The following is a 19,309-nucleotide window of genomic DNA, read 5'->3' on the forward strand; positions in this document are numbered from 1 at the left end:
TGTGACTGTACAATAATATTTTCTTTGAAGGCAATCATGAGGTGTGATCATCAGGGTTTGTTTTAGGACCCCTGCTGGGCATTGTCTTTCCAGTCCAAGAAACCATCTGACCAATCATGAGATACTGTAAGTTAGCTTGACTCCAGAGAGGATGTCTCTGATGCATTCTGAACCCTGAGAACAACCTGCTCTCCAATCCCAACGTATCTCCCTAAATTCAGCTGCCTTGTTGAACCCGACAAGCAGTCTCGGTTCTAGACTGCTTTGATTGGGGGGGCAGTAAGAGATATTGATTGGCAGCTTATTCACATGTAGGCGGGCGGTTTTTGTTTGATTCAATTAGGAAACAGAAGAAAATAAGCACATCTACAGTGAAAACACAGTATATTGTTTTATTTTGTTTTCAGAAACAGGAAACGGGCACACACAGCAGAGAGGAGATCACTCTGATCATGGAGATTGCTTCTGAACTTTTAATTGGGTGGGCAACACACTAGTTTAACTTTTGATTGGGTGGGCAAGACACAAATTTGGGTGGGCTGAGCCCCCGCCCCCGACCGCCACTCTTGCCTATAAGAGACCACTGTAGACAAAGAAATGTTAGAACTCAATAAAGACAAATCTGTTTTATGTTCCTATCCTGTTTGGCTCTAGTTGTTTCAATATATTCGAATTTCCACGACAGCGTTAAGCCACTTAACCCATTTTTTGGGCAGGCCTATGGGCTGAACGAGCCCAAGGAACCTTTTTTCCCTTGGGTCAGATAGCGGAATGATGAAGGCGAGCGGAAATGAGGTATGCCGGTCGAATGGTATAACCTCACTAATCTAATTTGTTCAGTGTGGCTGAATCCGGAGCTGGTGTGGGAAAATACTTTCTCTGAGACCTGAGGAGCCACATGAGAGCCCCCCACCCCCCATTAAAATACATTGTGCGCGTGTTTCCATGCCATACCATGTGCGATTTCCACTCCACTCTGAGAACCACGCTTGCCATTTGACCTCCCTACCGAGGACCTACGTATGTGCATTTCATCTTTGACAATCATGGACGGATTTATGACAAAGTACCAGACGCTGCCTTTGCCAGCGGTGAGTCGCGGGAGTCTGCTGTTAAGGCAGTCCTGTGTGTGCTATTACTACTTAATGTCATGCGATGACATGAATGAAACTGCTTTCTTTTTCTTCTTGCATAGGTTTCATTTTCCCCTCAGAATGCCAGCCTCGCTGGCAGAGGGAACCAGAGAAAGTCCTGGTGCTCTGTCCTCAAGATGATCCCTCAGATGGCGTTCTGCAAATTCTGTGAGTAAATAAAAATAATTGCTTCTCTGCAGCGTGTAAACAATGTATCTAGTGTGGCCGTTGGAACCATCACAACACGGACAATGATGCTAGAAAACAGGTTTTTCCTACAGTAAGTGCGTGAAGAGTACTGAGTTAAGTTATGACTGACAAAAGTCGATCTCTCTCTCTCTCTCTCTCTCGCTCTCTCTATCTATCTATCTAATATCTAACTATCTATATCTCGTTCATCTTTCTGTCATGAATCCTCCCTGATCTCCCCGTGTTTATATTTGTTTTCATGTTTTATTTTCACTAACCTCCGGCTCCGGCTCCGGCTCCGGCTCCGGCTCCGGCTCCGGCTCCGGCTCCTTCCTTCCTTCCTTCCCAACCTCTGCCTGATTCCCAGGACCCTGATTCCCTGCCTGATTTCCACCTGAAAAGTTTTCCATCTCTGACTGATCTCCTGGTTTTGACCCTTGCCTGTTTTTTGGAATAAACCTTGAAGACTTTGACTTCTTACTCAATTACTCTTGTGTCACGCTTATGAGTTCATATCCATTCTGAGTCAGTGAGCGTAACACACTCTGTCTGTGATTTATAGTTGTCGCATTATTATTTGCATTATTACATGTCATTATTACTTATATTGTGAAAACTTTGAATGGTACGTTCAAGTTTTCCCTTCTAGAAAATCCTTTGTTCTGCTCCGGGAAAAATATATGAAACGAAAGTGGAAGTTGGTTATGGTTAGTTAGTTAGTTAGTTGCTAAGAACTCATTTAATTGCATCTATCTATCCTCATCCCTCCTACTCAGTTCCTCTGGTTGTGGTCGGTGCCATTATCTTCACGGTCAGTGGAACCACAGGAGACCCTCTGTTCGAGTGCCTCCAGGACACGGACTACGGCGAGCTTCTGGCCCTGGTGGACCAAGGTCTTCCTCCCTCAAGGACACCCCGTCACATCGCAATCATCGGCGGAGGAATTGCTGGACTGACTGCCGCAAAGTTCCTGGAAGATGCTGGACACAAGGTGCAGTGCTTTGACATCGCACGGGGAGGCAAAGGCACAAAAGATCTCTCCTGTTGGTTTTTGTTGCCCTTTTATGGGGCAGAGATCCTCATGAGATACAGGTCGGTGCAAGTGGAGTCCAGGTGTAGTCTGAAGAATGTTGCAACTGTCACACCGACCAATTGCACTGTACCTGTCTCCATTTTAGGTGACCATAATAGAAGCTAGCAACCGCATCGGCGGACGTGTGGAGACGTTCAGAAATCGACAAGAAGGTTGGTATGCAGAAGTTGGCGCCATGAGGATCCCCAGCTTTCACAAGTGAGTACCATACAGAGGAGAACCCTGTGTCTCGATTAAGTCTAACAGTTTCTTGTCATAATGCTCACATCAACACAACATAAAGTGTTGAAATCATTTATACGACCGAGAAGACGTCAATCTCTTCTACCGGCTATATGTTCCAAAAGTTAATGTACCTGTATTCAAAAGAAATTTAAAATTTGTTTGTAGTGTACAAACAGTAAATACCCAAATTTCAAATCTTGCCTCTATTTTATGTAAGGCTACTTGCATTCCTCAGAAAAAGTAATAACAAATGACACAGACAAAAAAAAAACCAACAGGGCTTGTCCAACCTCAAGTGCTATGTCATACAGTACACTACGTGGCCAAAACCCTATGGTGCTTGGAACACGACTGCAGGGATTTGCTCCCATTCAGTCACCAATCACCTACTCCCCATCGTTGAGCGAGTAGGTGTCCAATTCATCCCAAAGGTGTTAAATGGGGTTCAGGTCTGGGCTTTGTGTAGGCCAGCCAAGTTCTTCTACCGCAGAGTCAGTAAACCATTCTTTATGGACCTTGCATTGTGCACAGGGCCATTGTCATGCTGAAACAGAAAAGGGCCATCCCCAAACTGTTGCTACAAAGTTGGAAGCACACAATGTTCTAGAATGTCACTGTATGCAGTAGCATTAATATTTCCCTTCTTTAGAATTAATGGGTCTAGCCCAAACCATGAAAAACAGCTCCGGGCCATTATTCCTCCACCACCAAACTTTACAGTTGGCACTATGCATCCGCCAAATCATCAGACTGCTGGATGGTGAAGTATGATTCATCGCTCCAGGGAACAACTTTCCACTAGTAGGGCAGAAATTAGTACAACGACACATTCTTATGCAAATGTTTGTCTCAGGAGGATATGTGGTTTATTTTACGGACCTGTTAATGATGGGTTTGGCTGAAATAGTTTATTAGATGGGGTGTTCGTACTTTTGGCTATGTAGTGTATCACATTGTCAACACATGTTCACTCCACAGAATTTTGCTTTCGTTTGTCTCCAAATTGCCCATCTCGTTGAGCCCCTTCATCCAAGACAACATGAACACCTACTACCTGGTGAACGGAGTCCTGAAGAAAACCTACGCCGTGGAAAACAACCCTGATATCCTCAGCTACAACCTCACCGATGGAGAGAGGGGAAAATCCGCTGCTCAGCTCTTCAATCAAGCTCTATGGAAGGTCTCCCCAATCCAAACCCCAAAAATTTGTGAGTTGGAAACCCTTGGTATTTCCTTGGCCTGGAAAAAAGATTGTTAATGTTTTCTGGCAGGTGAGGGACGACCTGAAGTTGATGGGCTGCACCGCCATGCTCAACAAGTATGATTCCTATTCGGTGAAGGTAAATATCAATCTGATATGATGAGACACAGAAATTATCATTTGGCACCAGGGGTAATGTAAAAAAGAAAGTGCTCGGTCACTGCATTTTTTGAGTTGATCCCTGCTGTCGCTTACAGGAATATCTGGTAAAGGAGGGGAACCTGAGCCGTGGAGCCTTGAGGATGATCGGGGACATCCTGAACGAAAACAGCCTCTTCTACACATCGCTGACAGAGATGCTATTTGTTCAGACGGACATCAGCGACAATATTGAGTAAGGAAGATCAGGGCACAATGGTGTGCGGTATCTTGTCAAATTAATACAATGTTCCGGCAACATCACTTGGCAATGGGTCCTTAGCACGGTGTTCCCCAACCTTTGAGAATGCCATTCATATTCATCTCGTTCATCATTCAGGAAGTCCTCCCTCGCTCACAGTGTGTTACACCAAACAAGTTAAGAGTCAAAACATCAGAGAAGACTCTTTTTACCGATTGGCTCGCCGAGAACCAAATCTCACGAAATCGGTAAAACCTTTCATCACAACGAATAGTTTGCTGGAGCTGCTATTCTTTCTGGGGCTGATGAATCAGTACAGCCATTTTAAAACTTGCAACACAGGCTAATTGACATTTTTATTTTCACAGCACACCTGGCACAGTGAGTAAAAAACACTGCCTTACAATACTCTGAAAACAATGAATAGCCTTAGAATACTTTGACCTTCTAAAAAACACTTCACTGAACACATCTTTTAGGCCAAGTATATTTTGATGAACAAGGGATGTCATGTTATAGTTCCTTCTTATATTAAGACTTCCTTGCATAAATCTCCCTGAAGTGGTCATTGCCTTTCCCTTCCCAGGTACTATGAAGTGACAGACGGCTTTGACAATCTCCCAAAAGCCTTCCACAAGCTTTTAAACGCAACCATCTTCCTTGACTCCAAGGTCAAGCTCATCGACCAGTCTGCTGGCGGCAACGTCACCGTGTCGTACCAGGACCGGCACCGCTCGGCCACCTTGATCAACCTGACCGTGGACTACGTCCTGGCGACCGCCACCGCCAAAGCCACGCTCTTCATCAACTTCTGGCCGCCGCTCTCCATCCACAAGATGGAGGCGTTGAGGTCGGTGCACTATGCCAGCTCCACCAAGGTGTTCCTCAGCTTCAGCCAGCGATTCTGGGAGACAGAGGGCATCCGAGGAGGCAAGAGCATCACAGACCGGCTGTCAAGGTTCATCTACTACCCCAGCCACGGCTTCCCGGACACGGCCGGGGGAGCCCTCCTGGCATCCTACACCTGCTCCGATGACTCCACGCTATTCCAGGGCATAAGCGACGACGACCTGATGGCTCTGGTCCTGGAGGATCTGGTGAAGATCCACGGTGAGGGCATCAGGAGGCTTTGCACAGGTGGGCTGGTCAAGAAGTGGGGCCTGGATCCCTACAGCTTGGGCGCCTTTGCCCTCTATACGCCGTATCAGCAGCTGGACTACGCCGCCGAGCTGTTCAGGAGCGAGGGCAGGGTGTATTTCGCAGGAGAACACACTGCCACGCCCCACGGCTGGATTGAAACAGCCATGAAATCTGCCCTTAGAGCAGCCAGAAAAATTAATAACCTTACGCTTTAATTTTTATATAAATATATATCTCTCTAATCAGATATACGTATATGTGTGTGTGTGTGTCTGTGTCATATTTCATTTATTACTAGAAAATGTTTTACAAACTGTTATGTCGAAGAGCAAAATACCAAACAGGGGCCTCCTGCTCCTGCTTGGAGGCTTTTCATTTTGCTATACTATGGATTGACTAGTGTGAGTACAGTATTACAGAGTGCAGCACACAGCTTTGATTAGCTGTTCTGTGTGTATAAAATTGTAAATTACATATATGGAAAAATAGATTCAATGACTAAATAAAGACAGGCAGGTTGGTCATTTACAGCATTGTTTGTTTAATTGTCTATTTCAGTGTAATTCAGTGACGAGCGATCCAGACCAGAGCTAAAAAAAAAACAAAAAACAATACACACAAAATACATACAAATTTTGGGATTGGTTTTAGGCTGCTTAAACCATGTATAATAACAACATACGTTTTGTTGTCATCACGGCAACTATGATCTTCACCACTTGAGTTTCTACAGTAGTCACCGTTCCGTCTTTCTGTCATTTTCTTTTTTAAGTCAGCCATGTTGTTGGTTTTTTTGCTGTCATCACTTAGTCTGTCGTTAATGTGCTCCCTTCTGCACGATCTGCGTGAATCGGTTGGTGATCACCAGGGTGGTGTCGATGAAGCGCTCCACACAGCTGACCAGGCACTTCTCTGTCCTGGAGTCCAGCTTGGAGCCCGGGCTGTCAACGCATTTGTCCCAGCAGACATCTGTGAAATTGTGCACCTGAGATGTATGACAAATGACATTAGCATTTAGCAACATTTGAAAAAGTCCTGTAATGCCATTAAATCATCACTGTCTGAGGAAGAAGTTGTACTAAATGTACTCAACACTGCAGGACCGCTTCACCCAATACATTGTTTCAATGGCAGTGAGTGCCATGGAAGTACTGTAGAGGAACTGATACAGAGTGTGTGCAGGTATCTCACAGTTACATTCTATACACACTTCTTCAGACCTTTTAAGACAATCTGATTCTCATCCAATCTGAACTCAATCTCATCCAAGATTTTTGGATGAATTATTCTCTTATATTATTGTATCGCAGGTAAGTATAGTGGTAAATATTAGTTTAAGTCAGGTTTGGACTGATGCACAAGAACTTTAATCATTTTGAAAAAATAAATATGGCTATATCAGACAAAATGTTTGGATCGAATGAACCACATGAATTTAAATTAATGACATTTCAATGACTTTTCAAGATTTGATTCGTCACATGCAGTCATACGGTGTACATAAATACGGTGCAATGAAATGATAAAGGAGGAAGAAAAAATAAAATCTGAAAAAAAAAAAATGTATATACATAAAAATATCAACACACGCACACATTATAAGATGAAGATCAGATAAGATAATACTTTGATTCCCATAGGGGAATACAGTATATAGGATATATTTCTCTTTGAGGATGAATAAAATACCTATCCATATAGACAAGAAAGGGTAAGAATATAAGTAAAAAATATCCCTAATCAAAATACATAGAAATAATAAAAAAAAATACATATATTTTAAAGGCCGGACATTTGTAAAATTGAATTTAGGACATTGTAGGACTTCTTAAACTGTTACGTAACTCTAATTTAAAGTGCGGTGTCAACATGGGAACTTTTGCATGAAAGCTTCGTGATCAAATTCATATACTGCGATATAATTGAGGCAATGGAGCGCATCTCCCGTGACACCTCCGAAGTGACGACAACGAGTAATACCTTCCTCGTCCGCTACGGAGCGGTATTCCACGGAGAACCCGAGAGAGGCTTTTTTTTTAATTTTTTAAACATGACTTCATTTGATTTCTCTCCCGCCTACACACCAACCTGCGCCTGGAACTGTGCTTTCTGCTGCTCGACGGCGATCATCCGCTGCAGCTCCGACGCCTCCGCCCTCTCCGACGCATTCAAATCGTAGCCTTCCATGGCGCTGCGGGGGGACCGCGACGCCGCAGCGTGTTCCAGGGGCGGGAGACAGAGTCGGGGTTGTGTGGGGGGGGGGGGAAATGACCTTCGCCGCAGCGGAAGTGACGTCGCACGAGTGACGCGGGAGGCCGCTGACGTGCAGAACCACCAGGAAGCGGCCCGCGCGGAGGGAGCCGGACCGAGCGGCGCACCGGCGCGGATCGCCGCTCGCGGGTCCGCGGAAGATGACGTCACGGAAAGTTCACGCACGCCCGCCGCTGACTTCTCCGGGAAGGGTTGACGTTTAATCAAAGCGAGGAAGACCGTGTCGTAGTTTCTATATAAGTCGACTAGATTTCAGCCGGAAACCCACACATTTAAAACATTTTAAACGCGGCTCGTAAATTCGGCCATTTTATATTTTTTAATGTAACCATAAAATGTATTTCACTTTGATTTGATTAATATATGTCAACAATTCGCACTCATTATTGTACGTTAACTCGATGCCTTTAAAATCCTTGCGAGGGGGGGGGGGGCAATACACAGCATTGCTTCCGGTTCACCACCGCCGTGACCTTGGTTAGTGGTTCATCATGGCGGCGGTTGTCAGGTTGAACTCTGTTTGTCACAGAGGAGTGAAACGTAAGTCCTATTGTATTTCGTTCGAGTGTTTTGTGGTTCGCACGGTTTTGTTTCGCTGTCTTTTTGTGCGGTAGACGGTCCCACCTAAAAAAAAAAAGGGGAAAAAAAAGACGCAATTACGTTTTATGTTTTAGAGGGGTAGTGGTCCGGTCACTCCAAATGTCATGTTTCCACGATTCCTCAATGAAAGAAACGAGTCTTGTCGGGTCGGCCGCTGTTATTGCACAACAGTGTTGCCAAAGTGAACCGATTCAGCGTGACTTGTGCTGTGGCACCAAAATGACTGCATGACGGCATGGTTATCTTAACTGCAGCAGCCACAGCAGTGGTTGCACAGACGTTTAGCGCCGTAAAGCTTTTAGTACTGATAATTCGTTTATTCATCCCAAAACAAGAATACAGCCGAAAACGTAGAGGGACCTCATACAAGTAGAGGACACACACACACACACACACACTGTTACAATGTTTATCGCCATTACGAGACGTCACGATCGTGTCTGGTGTACACATACACGACTCGATTACGATACGCAACAGAGGCGAGTCTTTTTCTTTTCTTCTTTGTTCCAACTTTTGCAATTTGGTTCCCACTATGACGTCAATATGCTTGTAATTTCCCAGTACGGGCTACGATGATGAAACACCCTGGTAATATTGGAAAAATAACCCCCCAAAAAGTGCTTATTAGTCGTTTTGTATATACATTTTTTTTTTTTAGCAGGAGCTGCATCAAGGCCCTGATCTCACACCATTTTACAGAAGTGAAACCGATCTGTTAAAAAAAATGTTGTTAGCAGGCTTAACATTTTGAAAGGCAATTTGCCTTTTCGATTAAATGTGGTTGTTAATTGGTTTAAGATGAAAATAAACCTAAAATAAATGTATTTGTTGAATACCCAGTTTCAGTAATTTGAAGTTGGAAACCTTATCCCATACTGGTGTCCTGTATTTTTCTTCTGACTGTGTATTGTGAATGTGGGGGGAAAGATTACTTTTTTTTTTTTTTTTTAAGTTACAATAAAAATGGATTCCATACTTGTACATTACATTCATCCCCTCTTCCGCCAGCCCTGTTCTTCAGAAGTACCATCCTTGCCAGACCTGTGGCCGTGCCGCACCAGGACCAGGAGAGACCCTACCTCCTGACAGCTAGAATCCACGCCTCACAGGCCTTTAACGGTCAGTGACGTCCGTTCTGCTAATCAAGTCAAGTTTCATTTGTATAGCCCTTAATCACAATATTGTCTCAAAGGGCTTCACAAACCCACATTCCAAATAGAAATCAACAACATCCCCTGGTCTGACCTCATCCGGGCAATGAAAGACTCCTGCAGTATCTTTGCTGATGCTCAGTAACCTGGTAGACACACATGTATCTTAATCTCGGTTTTGTCCTTGAAGTGCTTGAATTTTGTTTCATTAAGTACAGGAATACCTTTTTAAAATAGCCCCTTCCGTGCTGTTAAAGTCCTTGGGGGGGGCGACGACAAGTTATATTCCCCAGGTTTCATTATTTAAATCGTAATGCAATAATTTTTCAGAATTACATTTACTACGACATAGATGATGCCAGGGAAATGTTAATTTCATCCAGCATGGTTTGAAATAGACCCTTATAATAGTAGATGACAATGAGATTTAAAAAATGATATATACTGTAGATATAATGGACTAATATAGATAGTAGAATTTCACACATTGTGTAAAATTAGAAAAAACAAATACCTGCAATTTATTGATACACTTGTTTGATGTGCCTCGCACTTTGGCGGTCTGGGAATATAATAAATACATCTCCAACAAAACTGCCCATAGTTGAAAAGCGCAATCCAATGCATTTTCACAGTTAAGGGCAGATTGCTGCTTTATATGGCTGCAAGTTACAGATATATCTTATTTTGAAAGGTGATTCTATACCTTTCCTAAAGAGGTTATTCTGGGACCCTAAATGGGTCTCAGGAGGATGCAGCTCCTTCATCAATCAGCCAGTCAATTGTGTTTTCTCATGTAAATAAGAAAATAGTGTATATATAAATAACTATCTTGTGTGTGTGTGTGTGTGTGTGTGTGTGTGTGTGTGTGTGTGTGTGTGTGTGTGTGTGTGTGTGTGTGTGGGGCTTCCTATAAGCGCCTCCCCATGCCTCTATGTTAACTTATTGAATGAAACATAAAAAAGCACTGTGCATAACGGGGGGACGCTCACAGACTGCAGAAGGCGCAGTACACTTACAGGTCCGGGTTTGTGTGTCTGTGTACTTAATTGCGTTCAGAATTTTCTTTTATTTCATTAGTTTGTTATTTACGTGATTGATACCCAATTCACTGGCAAAACTAGCAAGGCAAAAATATAGCAATTATCACAGATATTACATGTCGTATTTTTTTTCACTTTCACAATATTATTATATAGGAATGATATATAAGAACTTGTCATGCGGCGCAAAAGTCAACCACCAGTTTGTTTCGGACCGGACCGTCTTGGACCTGGCATGTTTGTGGTGATAAACTTTGGTTCAGTCTAAAGTTTTTAGAGTCAAGTTCAAGAGATTATTTGTCACATACATATACATACGGTTATACATATAAGCAGTGAAATGTCATGACACCCGGTGATTGCGCACAATAAGCTCTAAAAATATTAAAATGTGCGTAATCGACGGGAGGTGCTCGTGCAGGTGGCCGCAAGGGGCGGTGCCACAATCGCGATTCTGGGTTCTTTAATTATATAACAGAATTAATTGTCTGTGTTGTATTAAATATACATTTAAATCCTCCTAAATGAAACTTACCGTAACATACCTCCAGTACTCGCCTTACAGAGTAGAAGTCTGGACGAGTCCTGAGAATCTGTTATCCAAAGGGCATATTTTCTTTTTTTCTAACATAAGATTAGTCTGAGGTCAGATAATAACACTCTTGCATTATGTGGTTTCTGTAATGCACATATCAGGAAAGTGTTACCACAGTAGCAGATGGAGGAAGTTACAATATCATTTGATATTGAGAGCCAAGAGCCAAAGGGTTACATCGCAAGTGACCTTCAATGACCCAGCAGCATTAACAGTGGGGAAAAATACTTTTGATTTCATTTAGAAATAAACACAAAAATAATTTCAAACTTGCAATAAGATTAAGATTTTCATCGAAGAAGCATTTTCGCTTTTATCATGACAGACATCGCTTCGCTCTCTCTCTCTCTCTCGCTCTCCATTGCCGTTGATGTGTGGGGCGATGCTGGCTTCCTCTTCCTGGCTCTCACACACGCACAGGGCGACCCTGCTCCGAGCAGATTGCGCCCCAATCACCCCCTCTCCATGCTTAATGTACAGAAAATAAAGCAGTGTGAATTATGCTCTTAATATTTTTTTTTTTGTCTTTCTCTTAAAAAAACAAACAACAAAAACAGAGTACTGTTAAAGTACCTGATAGCATTAAAGGAGGGGAAATAAGCTGGCGAGTTGGGTACACTGACATCTGTTGTCATATAAGTTGAAAGCAATAGATATCCTTGTCTTTTTCCTTGCGCTGATTTTACCATCCCAGGTTGACACCGGGGTTATTTGTGGATCTGCCACTGCACTAGTGGCAGATAGTGGTGTACCGTGAAAATATTTTCACTGAGGTTGTGAAATGTTTGGAATATATAAAATATATATACACCATATTTAATTGAATGATAACGACTTCCCTCCCTTGACTGCGCAGCCAGCTCCGGCTCCAAAGCTGCCTCAATGCACTGGACCGGCGAGCGAGCCTTGAGTGTCCTGCTGCTGGCCCTGGGGCCCGCTGCCTACCTCTACCCCTGCCCCGCTGTCGACTACTCGCTGGCCGCCACACTGACCCTGCACGGGCACTGGTAATACCACCAGACCGCCAGTGGGCCTCACAACTACACACTAGCCAACCCACATACAGCTTGCGTTTTTTTTTTTTGTTGTTGTTTTTTATTTTATTATTTTATTTTTTTCTTACTTGCTCCCACCATTAGGATTTAGATACTTTCTTTTTGTTTGCGAGTTTGTAATGACAAAAAATGATGTCATAAAAATAGGTGAAATGTCTATTATACTTGTAGAAGGTTTGGTGATACCATTCCGACAGGAGAATTGAAGGATTGCGTTAAATGGAGTAATAAGAGTATCTGTCATCTGTTTGACCCCTTAAGGACGGGTTTCAAACATACAGTATATGAGCACCACCCCGTTGGTGAACTTTTTGAGAATGAAGTGAATTTGAGAGCAGCAATTCAAGTTGCATGTCGTTTATGAAAGGTGCGATACAAATACAGATTATTATTTAAAATGTATATACCGTTTTATGGAAGGAAAAATAATGATTAAAATGAAAGTTCAAAAGACTTGGGTTATGGTGGTTTCGTAAAAGAGCATGGATAAGCGGGTTGTGGCTCCCCCTACCCCCACCCCCCTCCAAAAAAACAAAAAACCCACAAGTGATCAAAGAGTTTGACTGATTCTACTCAGTGTTTGACTCTTCGTGTTTTTGAATTTCACTCTCGCTGCTTTTTCCACCTCAAGACATGTGCTAGGCAAGAAGTAGTCAGAACATTACTCATCATTTGGTTTGAGACCACAGCTCGGCTTGTTTTCGTAGCTCACCTATCTCCCCGCAGTAGCTCCAGTACTAGTGTTATTGCGTGGCAACTGGAGCACTATATCAATCCAGTCAATTTTGTTTTGTTTTTTGGGGTTTTTTGTTGTTGTTTTTTTTGACCCAAAAACAACGCTCCCCTCCAATACTGAAACGGCTGTGAATGTGAAAGAGGAGCTATGACCTTTTGAATGACATATTATGGTTGGAGTGGAGGAGAGTAAAAAACCTAGTACAGTAGCTATGAGTCAAACCTTTGGAAGGAAGTTGGTGTCCATGGGGGAGGCTAAACCTTCTATAATGAGTCTCTTGTTGGTTTCTGGGGCAGAGATGGACCAGGAGGCAGGTAGAATAAAAACATCCTTTAAAGTCAAGACGTTGGTCTTCCAGACAAATGTATATAGTATGTACCGCTTGCATTGTGCAAGTCTGGAGTGGGAGACCAGCCGCAGCTGTCAGGAGAGAGAGCTAGAGGTGGGAAACACAGCAGCTTTTAAAGTCTCCTGCGGTTGCATCCACTTTCGATTGCTTGTGTTGCCAAAACCACTCCCCACTGCCACACACTCATTTACACATTTGCAGCATGTTTAAAATACAATAGGCACAAGTTCTGCCTTCAATAAAGTTTTTTTTTTTTCCTTTGCCCAAAGAAATGTTTGAAGTGCAGTATCTTTTTAAAGCGCTATTAATGTACCATAATGCAAAGGAATTGAGATTATTCCTAAATATATATTTTTATCAATAAGTAGTATTTCTATCCTTTTAATTGGAATAATAACTAACTGCTAACAAAGCTTTTTTTTTTTTTTTTTTTTTTTTTCTGACTAACCCTCAACCAAGGTTGAAGTGAAAACACGTAACTGCTTATTTATTGTTTACTTTTCGTCCTGCCTGTAATTCGACCGAAAATGTATTGTTAGGGCAATTTTCCGTAGCAACATCATCCAACATATTTTTATCAGTTTCTATTTTTCTGATGAAATATGAAAAAAAAAATCACGATTTATTTGTCACATGCATATTGCACTGTGCAGCGCATTGTAAAAATATATAAAAAAGGAATAGAAATGTAATAAAAAAAAAAAATCTACATACAGTGACAATATACCAACCATAGCATTTGAAAATATTCCAATAATAATCATTAAACCATGTAAAAGGGATTGTGTGCGCTAACCAGGCCAAAATTGTGAGTAGGACTCAATCACCAAAATCCCAATCCAATGTGAGAAAAGGTTAAGAAGACTCGCCCTGTGACCCATGCAGAATGGCCATGAGGAAAGGAGGAAAGGCCATGCAACCCCCAGGGATTTATGTGGAAATCCAGCTGAATCCCCAGCCCCTCTCCCCAGCATATTTATGTTTATTTATTTATTTATTTATTTGCTTGCTTGCTTGTTCCTCTGGGCCAGCTGTGTTTGCAGACTTGAGAATGCGACTTGGGGCTTAGCGTCGTAGCGGCGCGCTCAGCCGCCACTCAGAGCCCAGACAGACCGCGTGGCGTTGGCATGCGTCGTCCACAAAAAACCCAGTCACGAGTGGCGATAATTCCTAAGATGTCCTTGAGGACCGCGCCAATGCTCGCTTCAAACCCCCCCCCCCCCCCCCCCAAAAAAAAAGAAGAAGAAACGGGGCCAGGCTAACAATCAGCTGGAATCACCGTCACCGCAGGGTGGGAAGCTGGAGAGCCCTGGCCTCACGAGGAATCTAAGACCTGAAAGCCGAGATAATTCGGGTTAAGCCCCCTGTGTCTTAGTGCACTTCCAGTTAATTTGTAACCGACTTTGGCAATTTTAAAACCCCCGCCAGTCAATTCAGCACACTTCAACACTTTATTGATCCCGGGAGGGAAATTCAGGCTTTAGTTGTTAGTCAAGAAAGGGCTAAAATTTAAAAAGAGATAAGAAAACAAATCCGTACTCATCTATCTAGACAGATTTGCATGGAGGAGCACTCCTCTAACTAGTAGCCAGTGGTGACCAGATGTTCCTGTTTTGTCCGGTACTGTCCAGGCTTCGAGCTGTGTTTCCCCGAGTCCCGACAGATATCTGTAAAACACTAAAATGTCCCCGTTTTCAACATTCACTTCCACTTCCACATTTCAGCACAAATAAAATAATAGGTTCAAGAAGGTGTGTGTGTGTGTGTGTGTGTGTGTGTGTGTGTGTGTGTGTGTGTGTGTGTGTGTGTGTGTGTGTGTGTGTGTGTGTGTGTGTGTGTGTGTGTGTGTGTGTGTGTGTGTGTGTGTGTGTCCAATCTTGATTAAAGGTAGAGATATTTTACCAAAAAAGTACTCCCAAGTCTTACAGTAACTGATATTAAATTTACACAAGTATTGAAAGTGAATTCTGCTTTGAGGTTTTTTTGTTTGTTTTTTTTGCTCTGGTCGTCAATATTTCAGTATTTTTCAGTGAGCATAAGAGGCTCTTCATTAGGTAAGACGCGTCTTTAGCTCTGACATAAGAATACATTGGTTGTAAATATGTCACGGGTGTCTCCATCAGTTATAGCAGGTGCAGGTGGGGCAGCTTCACCACTGGAGGAGGTGGTCGCTGTGGTCGACCTCTCGAACACGCTGCTCTAGTTGTGGCCCTCTGGGATGTACGTAACACGGGCAGGGTTGCCAGGTCTTCATGACAAACACAGCCACTCACTGGGCAAAAATAGAAAATCTGCTTTAACACTTAAAAACTAGCCCTATTTCGCAGGAAAAACACAGGCTTAAGAGTGTTTGTTTACAGTTGACCCTTGATTCACTAACATTAACTTTGTGATAACTGGCCTCACTAACATCATTAGCTCCCACTTTTCCTCCGCTTTGATTTTGTAGCGAGTAACGAAGGTGTTCAGGGGAAATGTAATGGAGTAAAAGTCTCGGTTTGTTTTCAACTACTAAATGTTGCTAAGTAAAAGTCAAGCTAAATATAACAACTCAAGTTAAGTACAGGTGACGTGGCAGATAATGATAATAGCAGTCCATAATAACTAGTGATAAGGGTAATGGTACTTGTGGTCCTGATACAACAGCAGTCCTAATACTGGTATGTTGGGGTCTAACATAAGCACAGACTCTGTGTGTGTGTGTGTGTGTGTGTGTGTGTGTGTGTGTGTGTGTGTGTGTGTGTGTGTGTGTGTGTGTGTGTGTGTGTGTGTGTGCGCGTGCGTGCGTGCGTGCGTGCGTGCGTGCGTGCGTGCGTGCGTGCGTGCGTGCGTGCGTGTGCGCGCGCGCGCAATCTTGAGTAAAGGTAGAGATATTTTACTAAAAAAAGTACTCCCAAGTATTGAAAGTGAATTCTGCTATGAGGTTTTTTTTTTTTGTTTTGCTCTGGTCGTCAATATTTTAGTAATTTTCGGTGAGCATAAGAGGCTCTTCATTCGGTAAGACGCGTCTTTAGCTCTGACAGCATTTTGTCCCATTTTCCCGCAGGGGCATCGGACAGGTGCTCACCGACTACGTCCACGGCGACAGCAAGGTCAAGATGGCTAATGCTGGCCTGTTCCTCCTCTCCACCGTCACCTTCGCCGGCCTCTGCTACTTCAACTACAACGATGTGGGCATCTGCAAAGCAGTCGCCCTGCTCTGGAGCAAATGAGACCCTGGCGATTGTTGATGACTCGGGGTGGGTGCAGTCAGGGGGCTCAACCCAGAGCCGGCCGGGCGGTGCCGATGTAGGAGGATGGATGCTGCCTGTTTCTAGCCGATTGTAAACATTCAAGTGATTCTGTGTCAATCCTTTATAAATATATTACTCTGGACAAATTACCACAGCGATTTGCAAGTGCACGATTGTGATGTTGGTTGATTCAGGCTTGTCTCATTGTTGTCGTTATTGTAATAGCTTTATTTTTTATTTTTAAGATCTGATGAAGGGTGAGTGGTGACCAGCTGCTGTCGATGTGCACGATGTGTGTCAATAAATTGTTATCTACCAGTGTTAATTCCTGCGCACACCTTCCACATAATCAAACGCGAGTTTTTCAACGCCGTGCGTGCGTGCGTGCGTGCCTGCGTGTGTGACATGGTTTTTAAAATGATGGAATAGCTCCATGTTTCTTACAAGACCTAGACTTGTAGGTTTTTCTCCCCGAGGTCTCAAAGTTCATTTAGTTTCCTGTGTGCGTGCTACAGATTTGAGTTGTCCTTCAGTCTTCTCCCTACCAGACATAAAATACAAGTACATAAGATTGGCACTTTTGAACACTTTAAAGGAAAGGTGTTATTTTTCAACGCTGGCCTTATTAAAATGGTCGTTCTTGTCATTTATAACTTTATAGTGAAGTTTGGCTCCTGAAACAAATTGCATACCCTTGTTATGGCTGTGTGGTGAATATTCATAACCATGAATGATGGCAGTATTAAATATGCATTTACTATAATTATTCACACCCAATGATATGAATAATACAATATTGGAACCAATCTCGTTCTCCCCTAAAGGAGTTGGAATTTATTTTCAAACACAAGCAGAAAATTGTACTTTTACATTCAAGCTGCCTCGCAATTTGTACGCACTTTGCATTTCTTCCAGAAACTATAATCGTCTCGCTGGCGAGCGCTGTATCGATCTTATCGATCACTATTCCAGTCGTGATTCGGCGAGATTCTTAGGGTCTGTATACATGCAAATAGTCATTTTATTCACCATAGTGCAAGTGTTGCTGGACTGAAACAAATGATAGTGTAATAGTATGTTAATAGTATCGTGATGGCTTCATTAATGTTTATTGAAGAATGGGAAATTACTATTTCTGTGCTGTATGTAGGGTCCCAGTAATGTTCTTTAGTTAAGTTAGCCAATTAAGAATATGTATATATGTAGGTTTAAGTATAATATACTCATAAGTCATTATATGCACTCAAGCTTCTTTTTTCATGGAAATGATCGATACTTAAAGGAAAAGGCATACAAGTATTTATTGTGAAAGAGTAAAAATGTTAAGTTTAATAGCATTTCAGCTTGTTGATGATGCAGGTCTCGTCCACTTCCTCCTGGCTCCACTTACGCAGGACCAGCTTTTTCACGGGGTGGGGGTTGCCCTCCATCATATCCTGGAAAGCCAGGAAGTGAGAGCCATGGAGACATGACTCAAAAATGACTTTGTGGCCATACTTCCTGAGGTGGAACAGAGTCTCGTAGCCCGTGTTGTCGATCTTATCCGGGATGACGTCCTGTGGGGGAAGGAAGGTAGCGATGGTGGACACGGTGGTGAAATGGTAGAAAGGGAGTGAGAGCCACAGAGAAGAGAAAAGTCTTCAGAGAAAGCCTTAAACATCAGAAATACACTTATCAATCAGCTAGAACAGGAAGTGTTTCAGTTGGAAGTTTTTCAAATTCCACAAAAAAAAAAAAAAAGGAAATAATGGGAATCAACTCTTGTGTTACAAGATCAAAAGTTGTGAGGCTGCTGTAATTCATCCATTTGATCATTCCAGACAGAATGGCAGCTCCGCGTTCATCTGAACATATTGACAATGAAAGTGGCGACTAAAAGGCTTGGCTCTTTTTATTTATTGTTATTATTATTATTGTTATTATTTTATTTTTAATTTTATTGCCCCCCGAGAGCACCAGAGGAAGGTACCCTGGCAGCCCAGTGTGACCACAGGAAACTGCCCAAATCAAAGGAGTCCACATGGTGAGCCCCGCACCTGGCACAGCCAGTCAGGTTCAGGACCCTGGTTGACAGGACCAGACGGAACGCCTAACCAGCCCCCCCCCCCCCCCGCCCACGGGACGGAGAACCCACAACCACACCCTACACCCTGAACCAACACACAGACGCCCGCTGCAGGTACTCCCCTGGATGGAGTTATGTCAGTGATAAAAGTAGCCCATATTTCATTATGAATCAACATTGTTTTATAGTTTTTCCATTGAGATGTAATCTGTTAATAAATGTAACCTTTAATAAATGTACTTTGTGATGTTGGTCCAGAACGCTAGGATAGGTGGGCAGAGCCAGAAGGCATGAAAGTAGTCATCTCTGGTATCAAGGGAACAGTGAGAGCAAACGTCTTCGTCCACAAAACCCATTTTGAACATTTTGTGTTGGGTGATATGAGCTCTGTGCAAAATCGTATATATTGGATGAGTTGCATTTTGGAGTTGCGGGTCATAGAAAAGGTGTTGTTGCAAATAAGCTTCCACAAGTTGATATCAGTGGAAACAGCAAGGTCTCTTTCCCATTCTATGGTAGGTAAAGATAAGGTGTCATCGGTTTTTAATAAAAGTTTTTATATTCTGGAAAAGGGATTTTTCAAGTGACCGATATGAGTGAGATGTTCAATCATTGGAGGTGGTTGTAGCATGTTGTTCGTCGATTTGATTTTAACTTTTAGATACTGCTGTAGTTGAAGGAATTGAAGGAGGCCGTGGCCGCCGATACCTTTGGGTTAAGGTTGCGAAGCGCAGAACAGAGGGCGAATAGTTTTCAAAAATGTGTTCCAGATGATCAAAAATGCGTTCCAGATGATTACTATTATTTTTCTTATTTATGTATTTATT

At 42.9% G+C, this 19,309-nt stretch overlaps 4 protein-coding genes across 4 annotated transcripts in view; 2 read left to right on the top strand and 2 right to left on the bottom strand.

Moving 5' to 3' along the window:
- Window positions 1-1,046: 1,046 nt before the first annotated feature.
- On the top strand, window positions 1,047-5,596 carry il4i1 (interleukin 4 induced 1; the record flags this gene model as incomplete). Its single annotated transcript, XM_080006763.1, has 8 exons — window positions 1,047-1,091; window positions 1,214-1,301; window positions 2,099-2,313; window positions 2,501-2,613; window positions 3,619-3,820; window positions 3,912-3,980; window positions 4,099-4,235; window positions 4,828-5,596. 8 exons carry the CDS (start codon window positions 1,047-1,049, stop codon window positions 5,594-5,596), a joined length of 1,638 nt encoding a protein of 545 aa, XP_079862889.1.
- Window positions 5,597-5,902: 306 nt separating this feature from the next.
- timm8b (translocase of inner mitochondrial membrane 8 homolog B (yeast)) lies at window positions 5,903-7,641 on the bottom strand. Its single transcript, XM_080007191.1, has 2 exons — window positions 7,470-7,641; window positions 5,903-6,366 (listed from the first exon to the last, which is right to left on the bottom strand). The coding sequence occupies exons 1-2, from the start codon at window positions 7,566-7,568 to the stop codon at window positions 6,199-6,201; spliced, it is 267 nt and encodes an 88-aa protein (XP_079863317.1). The 5' UTR covers window positions 7,569-7,641; the 3' UTR covers window positions 5,903-6,198.
- Window positions 7,642-7,942: 301 nt separating this feature from the next.
- On the top strand, window positions 7,943-16,742 carry sdhdb (succinate dehydrogenase complex, subunit D, integral membrane protein b). Its single transcript, XM_080007190.1, has 4 exons — window positions 7,943-8,192; window positions 9,264-9,374; window positions 11,901-12,051; window positions 16,231-16,742. Exons 1-4 carry the CDS (start codon window positions 8,144-8,146, stop codon window positions 16,394-16,396), a joined length of 477 nt encoding a protein of 158 aa, XP_079863316.1. The 5' UTR covers window positions 7,943-8,143; the 3' UTR covers window positions 16,397-16,742.
- Window positions 16,743-17,689: 947 nt separating this feature from the next.
- LOC307234571 (uncharacterized protein) overlaps window positions 17,690-19,309 on the bottom strand; it is a 4,882-nt gene continuing 3,262 nt past the window's right edge. The window contains exon 6 of the mRNA XM_080006355.1: window positions 17,690-17,973. Within this exon, the coding sequence (XP_079862481.1) occupies window positions 17,746-17,973 (228 nt within the window). The 3' untranslated portion in view covers window positions 17,690-17,745. The remainder of the gene's footprint in view (window positions 17,974-19,309) is intronic.

This window comes from Zeus faber (genome assembly GCF_960531495.2).
Source record: "Zeus faber genome assembly, chromosome: 9".
In the NCBI taxonomy this organism is placed as follows: domain Eukaryota; kingdom Metazoa; phylum Chordata; class Actinopteri; order Zeiformes; family Zeidae; genus Zeus; species Zeus faber.